Here is a 12,619-nt window from a genome sequence, read left to right as displayed (position 1 = left end):
AGTCCATCGCCCGTACGCGGCGCGCGCGAAAAACTGTCGTCGACGTCTTCGGGTCGCGACCGACCGCGTCTCTTTCAAAACAGCGCGGCGTCTCTGGAAACGACCACGTTCGAAGACGCGCACCACACGGACGGGAAACACCGCTTCGGGGTACGTATAACGCGAACACAACGTATACTGTGTGTGATGTAACGACGAGACGGAAAAAAAACCCCGCCGCGTATACCTATATATGATATGACATTATATGCGTTTAATTATTTCGTGTATATTATGGTTAATATTGTGTAATGGTGTACGTGTGTATTGTACCGTGGAACACACACACGTCACGCGGACGCGGGCGGCGCGTTGTTATCGATCGGCCCGGTCCGTCCGACCGATCGATGTCGTCGTCGTCGTCGTCGCCGCCATTTTGGTTGTTTTGCCGCCGTCGTCTACCGTCGTGAATCGTAGCGGCAGTCGTCGTCGCCGTCCCGGATTATGCCGTGCGATTTGACTATAGCTGCTTCTACGATACGGCCGATTATCACACACAGACGCACAGTCTCCCTCGACACCTTATATTATATATATAATAAATAATGTAATCGTAAACGATACACGTTCAGTATTATTGTGTAATATAATATTATATTTCGATGCTATAGTGTGATTTATATACCGCGGTCGAAGGTATATAATAAATAATAATTATTACAATAGTAATAATAATAATAATAATAATAATGATGATGATGATAGTAATAATATCGTGTTTATCGCGATAACAGTTTTTATGGTATAGTAGACGTCGGCGTTGTCGTCGTCTTCGTCGTCGTAGCAATTAAATACACGCGTCTGCGCACCGACCCGTTCACGTCACTTTCGGATACTTCGCCGCCCCGGCGACACGTCGCGCCGCTCAAGACCGTTCCCGCACCAGTACTGCTGTGTCGTCTGCGAAAAACCGTTCGCTGGATCGCCGAAATCCAAAAATACCGAAACGCTGAGTCCGTTAAATCGTCGTTTCGACGTCCAAACGGCGGTGTTTGTGTACCAGGCGAGAACACTCGCGCGCGTCGTAATCAATAGGCCGTGTATATAGTACGTGTCGGTGGTTACTAGTTTTGCTCGCGTCAAGTGCTGAGCCGCGGCAGCCAGAAGACATTTTGTCACCCGCCGTGCGCCATTGGTGCGCGCGCCTCGCTATCTACCGGTAAACGACTTCGTTCTCGGTTTTCTCTTATCCGCCAAATTTCAAAATCATGTGTAGAGCACTGTTTTGTGGGATCCGAGCCCCAACACCTCGTTTGCTTTGCGACCTTTCGAAGCTCTCGAATGTCGGCGGTAAATCTGTCGACCCGTGAATTAACGATTTATCATTTATAATGACGGACGGTAATATTGCTCTATTCTAATATTTCTGCATACTATTTATTTTCATTCATTCACATTTCAAAAAATAACTAAAAACAATTCAGGCATACCGTCCGATTGACATATTGATTATTAATTTTGATGTACATCACATAAAATCTAATTTACAACGTCGATAGTCATTATTAAAAACGTACAATCAAATAAATGAATGCTGAACAGTAATTATTAATTGCATTATAGGAGATAAATTTTAAACTGTTTCAATTTGATACATGTTTAATTTATTTATATATACATTAGATACTTAATAGGTGTAATTAAAATAATTTCACTATAATAAAATTATTGCCCATAAATAAGTAGAGTATTTTGTTTGTTTTAGATTTTTATTTTTGGTTATGTTATTGAACAATTTTAGTAACTTATTTAATTGGTTAGTTGTCATTAACCCAAGAACATACATTTGAATAAATTTATATTTCAAACATATTTTACAAATCACAGATCATTTATTTATACATTTTTTAACACTTAAATTGCATACTAATTGAGAACAGTCAATGCCATCTATGATGACTTTTGGGTACTTCATCATAATCATCCATATCATCATCATCATCTTCACAAGAATGCGGATATTCTGACCTATGATTAGCGTGCTTTGGCTTAAGTATTTCTAAATAAAAAAAATAATACAAATTAACAATGTTAGTTTATAGAAATAATTAAAAAATTTACTTCTCTGGCAAAATTTTCCAAACCATCCTTGTTGACATCGACAAGTTCTATTTGCAGTGCAATATCCATGACGACAAGGCCGTTTACAATGATAATATTGTTTTATCGGTTGACCAATTTCACAATGATCTCCTTGAAATCCAAATATACATCTACATTTGTTCACCCCTTTGCATTTTCCACCATTTAAACATGGTATAATGCATTTAGCTAAAAATATTCATTGTCTATTAGAATTAATCATTTTTCAAATGAGAAAAACTTACAATATTCACATCGTAAGCCATAAAATCCCTTAGGACATTGACATGTGTCTTTTTGTATACATTTCCCACCGTTTAAACACTTTTCTGCACAAATACCTGAAAATTGTATACAAACACGATTAATAAGTTTTATTTTTGATTACAGTCGTTTAATAAACAGAAAATGAAAATGGTTATGCAAAAAATGACATTTTCAAGAATAATTTTCCAAAGAGGACTACATGGTGCTAACAAAAAGTTAGATAGTCTCATAAGAGTTAATCATGCTGGAGAACTTGGAGCCGATCGTATATATGCTGGACAGATGGCAGTATTAGGTGTGTTAAAAAATGAACTATTCATTATATATTAACAATCGTATTTAATTATTTTATTATTTTTTCTTATTTTTATTTTTAGGAAATAGTAATGTAGGTCCAAAGATTAAAGAGATGTGGGAACAAGAAAAAGTACATAGAAATAAGTTTGAACAACTTATAGTCCAAAATAGAGTACGTCCATCATTACTATTTCCTTTATGGCATTGTGCTGGCTATGTGCTTGGAGCTGGTAAATATTATTAGAAAAAAATAATTGTTTCTAAAAATGTTAAATTTATATAAAAATGATATTATAGGTACAGCACTTATGGGTCCTAAAGCTGCTATGGCTTGTACTGTTGCCGTAGAAACTGTTATCGTAGAACATTATAATGATCAATTAAGAGATCTAATGAACGATCCTGAAGCTGATAAAGAGCTCCTTGAAACCATTAAAAAGTTTAGAGATGATGAACAAGAACATCATGACTGTGGTATTGATCACGGAGCTGAGCAAGCTCCATTTTATGACGCATTAACAAAAGTCATCAAAACTGGTTGCAAAGTAGCTATTGAAGTAGCAAAAAGAGTGTGAAGTTATTGTCTATATGAAATTATATAATAATTATGATTAAATGTTTAAATTATATACATGTTTAAAAAAATTTAAATGTATACTAATTAGTTAAAACTATTACCTCCTTCACAATGTGGTCCTTGAAAACCTAGTGGACATTTACAGACACCTGGCGCAACACATGTTCCATTATTCATACACTGTGGATAGCACAATGCTGTTTTGCAGTACTGCCCCATATATCCTTCAGGACACTGACATATTTTATCTGCATTGCACCAACCATTATTCTCACATTTTTTATCACATACTAAGTCTAGACCTTTGAAATTAATCATAAACATTTCACAATTAATAAGCTAGGTAATTAATTTCTAAAAAAAAATGTTAGCTATTATGATATGACTACTACATTATTTAATTTGATAATCAATTTTTATAAATTCAGAATTCAAAACCATAAATGAAAAAAAATTATACTTTATTTTTTATTAAAAAATTTACCAAATTTAAATTATTTAATACCCGTGTTAATATTTTCTTTAAATAAAATATCCAATTATAATGTTGATAAAAGTAAAATAGTTGGGTTAGTTAAAAAAAAAACCTTAAAAGGCATCTGCCTATCTATGTATAATATTAATTGGTAAAATTTTTCATTCCTCTAAATTATTTTTATAAGAATATTTTCTTATAGAAGTTTCTTTTGAATATATTTAATTTGATGATAGGAAATTTAATCTAAAGAACAATACTCAATTTTAAATATTCTCTCTTTTTTCTATCAAGTTTCTATTGATGCTATTATTATTATAGGTGAAGGTGATAATGCTAATTAGACTAGACTATTATCCACCAACTAACAGTTATCTATATGTGTTCTTAATTTTAAATACTTTAGTAACTAAAATGTGATACATATATTATAAGGCTGAATATAAATGGATAAATATTATTGAGTAATTACATTTGAATGAGGGTATAGCATGTTTTCTTACTTGTACTTTTACTTGTACCTCTAACCATACACTCTTTTTTGAGTTTCACTTTTAATGGTGTATCTGGTAAAGCACGACCTTTTCTGTTTCTGATTACTAACCGTATGTTGAAACTAGCAATGCCTGATCTATTTCCAGAACAAGGCAACAATATACTAAATACTGAAAACAAAAATGCATATTTAAAATATAATTAATATTATTATAGTAAACATTTTAAATAGAATGAAAAATTGTTTTGATTTATTAATGTACTTGGTATTTTATGGTCAGTAATTATAATGCTAATAGTGATAATTAATCTTTATTAAAGTGGAACAAAATTAGACAAACATTTATGACCTCTCCTCTCTCCTTCCCAAAAATAAATCATAAAACTGAGTTAGTTAAGCTAAACATGTTAAAATAATTGATAAAATTCAATAAATTATTTGTATTTTAAATTATATTATATGAATATACAGAATTAGTAGGTATGTACTTAGTTACCATTTATAATATAGAATTTGATTGGAAGATTATTAGGTATTGAGATGGACCCAGATACACTATTTCTGTATAGTAAAATGAATCATAGGTATATAATAATAAAATGTATTTTGTTAAATAATATGTTATAGAACGTCTCACACTTATTAAGGGGTTTAATTTAGGCAATTTTAACGACATTTTGAAAAATTTTAATTTCTTTTTTTAAATAAATTTAAAAGTATTACTAGTTTAAGATATTTTTGAAGTGATCCAATTTTTGGTACCAATAATAGTTGTTGAGTAATAACGAGATTATTATAGAAAAACGTACCTATTAGCGTGGAATAAACTTTCAGGCTTCCGGGGACAAAATTTACTGTCGTAACATGTATTATGATATCGATCGGCTTTTATTGTTTAATATAAATAAGTATTTACTAAATTTAAGTAATTTATTTATTACAGATTATGAAAATAAAGGTAGGTAAGTGGATACCGATCTGCAGTATATTAGGTGTCCAGTAAGTCATTAATCACTTTTAACGTTGCGTTAAATTTGAATTCAATAATATATTTTTGACAATTTGTCATGCTTATAAATACCTCAAAAGTTATTGAAATATTTTTAAAATTTTATCTTTTATCGTAAATAAAAAATAATAATATAAACATTTGGTTCACATTTTAAGAACCTATGGGTACTGTTTCCAAGTTATACAAAAAACCAAATCGATTTTATTAAAAATTGGATTTGTCTAAAATTCCCGTTTTTTTCTAAATTAATTTTTTTTTTGTTTTCCCATACACAAAAAAAGAACTGGGAATTTTTAATTTTTGACTTCTCAAAAAACCAACTTGATCAAGAAACCACTCCCGTTATTGAAAATAAAATCATTTTTACTATTCCAAGAGGTGTACATATCTACAAAAAAAAAAAAAAACCGCACACATCATTATAAAACCAATGCATTCATCGTTTCACTCATAACCTAAAAATAAATCCAGGAATAAATTATTTGGTTTGTTTAAAAGAAAGGAAAAACAGTATTCACTAATTTCACTGTACCATTAAATGATTAAATAAATATTTCTTTATACATTGTGAAAATTTGGTGAAGCTACTGAGAATATTATCATCGTAAGCTTGTCACGTGCGACATTATGTGGGTCAATAAAAACGGATGGTGTGGTGTCCTCGGAAATGTCAACGACTATTTGAATTTTGAATAACTAGTAAGTACCTAACCTTATATTCAGTCCAAATAATGGATTTTTTTTTAGATACACCTTTTTTCAAATGTTTATTAAGAAATGACAGTTATTCACTTTTCTTGTACATGGTAGTAACTAGTAATAATTATTAAGCATCCAAATCACGGTTCTGTCAAAATAATTAATATTTATATAAATAAACTGTAGATTTCGCGTGTAGGTATTTATTGACTGTTGAAATATTTTAATACATTAAACAAAAGCTCTTATAATAAAATTATTAAACCTTCGACGATGTTCAATCTAATGAACCATTGTTCTATAATAATCTCTGTGATAAAATTATTACATAATGTTATACCTAATTTAGTACCAAAGATTACAACAAAAATGTATTATCATTTAAAATGTAATAATACATTGTGTCGATTGTAATTTCGATGATAGTTCGTGTCCCTTTGTTTTTTTTAAATATTATTTTATTATAATCTATATTAATATGGTATATTGTATATATTATATTAACAGATAATGTGAACTAAGTAACTAAAGTAAATTCTTAGTTGATCTGCAATGTAGATTAAAGAATGGGGGGCACTAGGGCAATGTACCTATATCTATAAATATATAAGTGCTACAAATTATGTGATTATAATATCATCATCAGTATTCAATAATCGTATTAATCAATTTTAAAATAGTTTGTGTATTCGATAAATGTATGGACTATGGACGTGGACCTCAACAACTGACAACTTAACAAGAGGGAGAACGTATTTCGTTTTATGTGTCATATTTATATAATAACAAAATATATTTGATTTGCGTATAATAATGTATACCTATTGTAATATTGTATTCGACACGTCTTTTGTGTTTTGTCATTTTTGAAAACGCCTACTGCTTTTATAAGACATAATCCTTATTATTGTCCTTATAAAAACGGAATTTGTTAAGTATGAATTGTATAGGTAGGGTGCTATACATAATAGGGTGTAAGTAGTATGTAACTACTAACTGCAGTTGTCTGATTATACAATAAATTACCGATTATGGTCATTTCTTTGAAATTCATAAAATCCTCTTATAGGCCTAAAGAAATATAATATTCATGATCGTGATGTATAGATACATAGATGTAGTACTTGTTATACGGTCACACATATATTTTAAACATAAATTGAGTTTTTACAAATTTGACAAACATTCACCAGTGGTAAGTACGAATTTATAATAACCTGTAGTCGTATTATTCGGTAGTATTTATTCTGAGGCCCTGGTACATTCTTATTCGATGAGTACCTGCGTACTCTACGGTATGTTTGTAAGTCCTGCATCATCCTTAAAAGTATTTTCTTAGGAAATCAATATATTTAATTCATTTTTACAATGATAATTAGTAAAAACATTTTAATTTTTTCAAAAATTTAAAATGCAATTTAGTTTTTCAAATTTTTAAAACAGCAGTTTAAAAATTTAATATTAAAATTTAATGAAAATCGACCAAGTTAAAGTAAATTATAAATTTTCGATTCTACAAGAATTTGTTATAGCAAAACACAAATCGCTTTAATCAATCTCGACTGGAATGTGGATTTATTTTTAAATATATTTATCGGTAATTATTAATTTGTCTTCAAGTATAGCATCTTGTTCAATTTTGTATAATGTCCAATTCAATAAACTGTAAATGTCTATTTTTATCATCCGCGTGAAACTGTTGAACAAATCTGGTTTTATATTAAAACTTATTTTAAAGTTATTTTCTTTAAAATATTAGTATCTTTATTAATAATCATAGGCGCACATTTAGTCTCAAATTAGAGAGTGCTAAAATGTTTTACCCTAAAATAACCCGTGGGTGGCTCGTCCCCACCCTCCCCTTAATACGATTATACATACCAGAAATGAATTATTTTTATTTTAAATTAAATTATTAAATTATAAAAAAGATCGGAGTAGTGAATTTGACTTTCAATAAACAATATTTTTTTTTTCTGTCCAATAGATTATAATTTATAACCGACATTGAATAATTTCTATTAAAATGTGAAATCAATTAACAACAATTTTTTATTATTTAATATACCTATTGAGTATTTATAAATATAAAAATTAAAAATAATAACAAATTAGAAATACATAAATTATCATAAATCTAATTTTCTAAATTTGTTAATAATATTTTCATTTTTTAAACCATTCGTCAGTTCTCTTTCTATGTATAAAGATAAAGATTCGTAAATCTGGTCTGTACGACTGTATCATACTGGTACATTATAAATTAAATATCAACAAACCGATAACTTAGGGTGTTTAGGTCCCGTTTCCAAATCATCTTTATCATCCATTTCAATAACTGGCAATTTCAAAGTTGTTTCTTCTCTGAGTCTATACGAATATTTTACGTTCAATAAATAAAAAACAACATTTAAACATATTAACTATAAATTAATGTGCCATAAATTCACATAAATACTAATTCAATATTTTTAATGTTTTTTTTTTTTTTTAACGGAAATTTTACATAAATACTAAATAACATATTATTTTTGTTTCACGTATTACATCATACATTTTTACTTACGAATGTTACATTTTTCGATAAAGGAAAGGATACAATCACAGTCGTCACATTTTCACTATTTTCGTCATTTTTTTTATTTCTTATTTGTTTTATTCAAATTGAATATACAAAACATATTTTTATTGGTAATATTATGTACGTAAAAAAATTAAATAAAAATCACATAAACTATAATTTACACCGTACTAATAAATTATTGGTATTAAGTAGAAAAATGTAATGATTAATAAAATAAAATTAGTTAATTTCAGTATTCAGTAGGTACTAATGTCATTGACTCGAGAACACGTTTGATCAACTAATAATTATTAGTATTAGGTATATTTATTATTATAAAAATTATTTCACAAGATATAATTTTAATATTGCAGCACCCCCCCCCCCCCCTATAAGCGAATGTATGTGAACTAATAGAATCGACTATCTTTGATTCATGGTATTCTATACAGTTAATAAGAATATATCGTTGAAAATGTCTACATTAAAAGCTAAATCATATTAATTAATGTCATTATTTTCATATCAATGAACCACCATACTGGTAGACAGCATACAAAAATGAAATCCTATTCCAGTATTCCAGTAATAAATACTAAAAATAAATTTGGATCATATATATATATATATATATATTTATATATGAAGTATGTATGTCTGGGGTATAAGTGCATTGAATTACACTTTAAACAATAATTTTGCTCAAAAAAAAAAAAAAAAACTGGAGATGCTAAGCACCTCCTGATACCCCCATATGTGCGCCAATGTTGATAACAATTATTGTCATTATACAATATAAGTTATTTACTATAACTTAATGTAAGTATTTGTACAAAATCTTGAGTATTTATTGTAAACTAGATACCTACATTGAACATACTTGTAGTTTTATACTACAGTATATCCTGTGTATAATATAACTCTCATGTATAGACTTAATTAGTTATAAGCAGTGGCGTAACTAGAACTTCGATTGCCCTTGGCAAAATAATCTAGCGTACCCTTAGTTTTACAAATTTGGAAGAAGGCGGTATGAGGAATATGTATCCACTCACAAAATGTATCTCTACATCGGCTTAGGCTAATAGGTTATAAATAAAAACATGCTATACCGCTCTAAATATAGAGTACGATTCATTTTTTCTACAATTATTATCGCACACGTCAACGAGCAAACACTGCAGCACATAAAATAATCTATAAGCGTGTATCAATAATTTTCTTAGATATTAATCTCAATTTATTTTAAAGCAATTAAATTTTACTAGGAGAAAGTTTTTAAGATCATCATATTTTTAAATTTTGTAATAATGATAGTTTGTTTTTTGTATTCCATACATTCTTTGATAGGCCCTCTAAAGTCATGGGCTTGTGCAGGCTCATTATCCATCATACCACCTTGATCGATACGGTACTGGTTATAAATAATTAATAAATAATAATTATTAATTTAGGTATAATGTTGATTGGTGTAATTTTTCATTCTTCAAAATTATTTTGGTTAAACTATTGCATCATAGAAATTTCTTTCAAATAATTTAAATTTGAAAATTGGATATTTAATTCAAATACCTATCTCAGAATCTGTTCATAATATTAATATAATACAAACTCACTGCAGTATATTATGAATGTAGAACAATTTTATCGGCTATTAGTGATGTAGGTATACAAACGGATTATAAATTGAAACTTAAAGAGTTTTTCCCAATTGCCGCATAATATGTTTTTTAGATGTTTCGTTTTGTCAATTATCAATGATTGTTGTAGTGATCGTAATTTATTCGTGTATACCCAAATTACATAAATAAAACATAAACAGATAAATGATGACCGACTATATTTTAGATGCATTTTTAATTCACATATACATATATTAATCAAATATCGTTTATCTTTCCCATGGAATCAGTGCTTTTAGTGGCATAAACTGATTCCATTAAATCAGTGTTTTAAAAGTGACTAATATTTTTACTTAAAATCATTCATACATATGATAGTTATAGTCATAAAATTAAATATCGTATGTGGATATATATGTCAGTGAAACTGTAGGTATGAAATATGAAGGATAAGTGACGGCCCACAATCAGTTATTGACACAATGATACACTACCTCATTGTACAAATAATTTAATATCAAATATTAATCTACTGTTAAGACTGTTTGACACATAATTACCTACCAATTACTTCAGATACACACTTACACCTGAAAGAACATTCTCAATGTTGAAACGTTTATGATCATACATAACTATACTTAAGATCAACCATGACAAATTGACAGGGGAATATCTCAGCGGATTAGCTGTACAGCGATCATAAATAAAAATGAAGAATTAATAAACAAGTTGAAGTTGTACAATTTTTTTAAACAACTCATTTAAAAGTGTATATGTAATTGTACGAGGGAAAAAACTGTAAATTAATTTTGAATGCTCATATTTTTTTGTTTTTTTTTTTTTTAGTGTATTTTTAATAGTACATTAAATAGTAAAAATGTCAGAGAGCAGTGATAGCAGTGAGCAGTGAGCAATGAACGTTTATACATTATTCTTTCAAACCTATCATCACAGTCTCATCGCAACGTCCTGATCATTCCGCTGTTGGCTACTATACATATATCAAACTGATACATTAATGGGTATAATGATGTTAATACGTATATGTCGCATCCACATAGTGAAACCACTCATTTCATGAACTGGATATCTAGATAGAGAAATTCGTCTAGGTTGTGAATTTTGACGAAAATACATTATATGGACGTCCATTTCATGAAATGGACAACACTTATATTGTGTACTTAGTATAATAATTATTTTGAAACATTTTTTTTTTTATTATTTACCAATAAATTATATTATATCATATTTTTATTTATTTTTCATAAAGAAAAATAAAAAATATAATAAAATATAATAAAATATAATATAATATTACTATAATATACGAGTATAATTGTATACTATATTTTACCTATAATATAAAGTATAATTATGAAATAATATTCTTATTATTTATTTTTTTATAACAATTGATTATGACATAGACACATTTACATAGTATGATATTTTTAAAACATGCACTCTAACTTGATTGGTTAGGAGTATTTGCCTTACACAAACAAGACAAAATTCCTTGCCCTCCTAAAATTATTTTAATAACTTCTAGCACTGAAAATTCAACATTTTTATTAACTTGAACATTAGTTGCAAATTGAATTATTGGGTTTTTCAAATATTTATACTACTGATTCAGCTGAACCATTTTTGAAGTAAACCATATTTTGTTCTAAGTTTATGCAATTATTTTTGTTTTTGTTTCGTGATCACACAAATTATGTTTGGTAGATGTATTGGTCCCCTACCAACTTTTGGTAATCCGAATACAACGCATTGATTAATAATTCATTTCAAAATCGTCTGCTCTTTTTTTGTTTCCCAATCAAAAATTATTTTAAATTAAGATCTAAAAGAACATTTTTACCGTATTCTATTATCTATCTTAATCATTTTATCTGCAGCTATAATTTGACTTTCGTGTACTTGTCCACGTTGAATTTATATTTTTTTACTTATATCGTATAATTGGCAGATAGTTTTATTATTTTCAGCAATCTCAGGTCAACAATACTAATACTGCAGGTAATTGAGCGGTCTTAAATTTTCTTTATCTAAGATCTATGTTTGAGTTCTTCTTCCGTTGTTAATTTTTCAATAGATCAAATGGAAAATTTGATCTAATTAGTCCAATTTTTGGGTCATTTCTAAGTAAAGCGTTATAAAGGCTACGTCTAATTCGTCGATAAAATGAACTATTTTTTTGGAATTAAACGAAATTTAATTTAATACTCTACTTTTTAGCTTTGTTATCAGCCATTCATGCTCGTAACAGTCGTAACATCCTGATTAGACCTCTCAATACTTCTCTGACTTTGAGAGTGTCAGAGTGCATGTTATAATTAATTGTCGTGCAAAAATATATAACAAGAATATTATTTTATAATAATACTTCATAGGTAACACTATCGTTTATAAAATATAATATACAATTATATAAATATATATATATTTTTTTTAATGAAAAATTAATTAAAATATAATATA

General features: G+C 28.4%; 2 protein-coding genes across 4 annotated transcripts in view; one reads left to right on the top strand and one right to left on the bottom strand.

The window, feature by feature from the left end:
* The first annotated feature begins 70 nt into the window (after positions 1-70).
* Positions 71-3,336, top strand: LOC112594436 (5-demethoxyubiquinone hydroxylase, mitochondrial). Of its 3 annotated transcripts, none has more exons than XM_025339217.1 (4): positions 71-150; positions 2,512-2,683; positions 2,766-2,915; positions 2,983-3,336. In XM_025339217.1, exons 2-4 carry the CDS (start codon positions 2,530-2,532, stop codon positions 3,258-3,260), a joined length of 582 nt encoding a protein of 193 aa, XP_025195002.1. In that variant the 5' UTR covers positions 71-150; positions 2,512-2,529; the 3' UTR covers positions 3,261-3,336. The 3 variants fall into 3 exon arrangements, with proteins under 3 accessions (XP_025195002.1, XP_025195003.1, XP_025195004.1); XM_025339218.1 differs by lacking the exon at positions 71-150 and adding an exon at positions 826-1,198; XM_025339219.1 differs by lacking the exon at positions 71-150 and adding an exon at positions 1,216-1,380.
* Positions 1,736-12,619, bottom strand: part of LOC112594435 (protein shifted-like) — a 24,485-nt gene continuing 13,601 nt past the window's right edge. The window contains exons 4-8 of the mRNA XM_025339216.1: positions 4,241-4,402; positions 3,364-3,564; positions 2,367-2,462; positions 2,101-2,310; positions 1,736-2,038 (exon numbers count right to left, since the gene is read on the bottom strand). Of these exons, the coding sequence (XP_025195001.1) occupies positions 1,920-2,038; positions 2,101-2,310; positions 2,367-2,462; positions 3,364-3,564; positions 4,241-4,402 (788 nt within the window). The 3' untranslated portion in view covers positions 1,736-1,919. The remainder of the gene's footprint in view (positions 2,039-2,100; positions 2,311-2,366; positions 2,463-3,363; positions 3,565-4,240; positions 4,403-12,619) is intronic.

This window comes from Melanaphis sacchari, unplaced genomic scaffold (genome assembly GCF_002803265.2).
Source record: "Melanaphis sacchari strain LSU unplaced genomic scaffold, SCAv2.0 Contig22_pilon_pilon, whole genome shotgun sequence".
In the NCBI taxonomy this organism is placed as follows: domain Eukaryota; kingdom Metazoa; phylum Arthropoda; class Insecta; order Hemiptera; family Aphididae; genus Melanaphis; species Melanaphis sacchari.
Note: the sequence above shows the minus strand (reverse complement) of the source record. Positions and strands in the feature narration are given on the sequence as shown.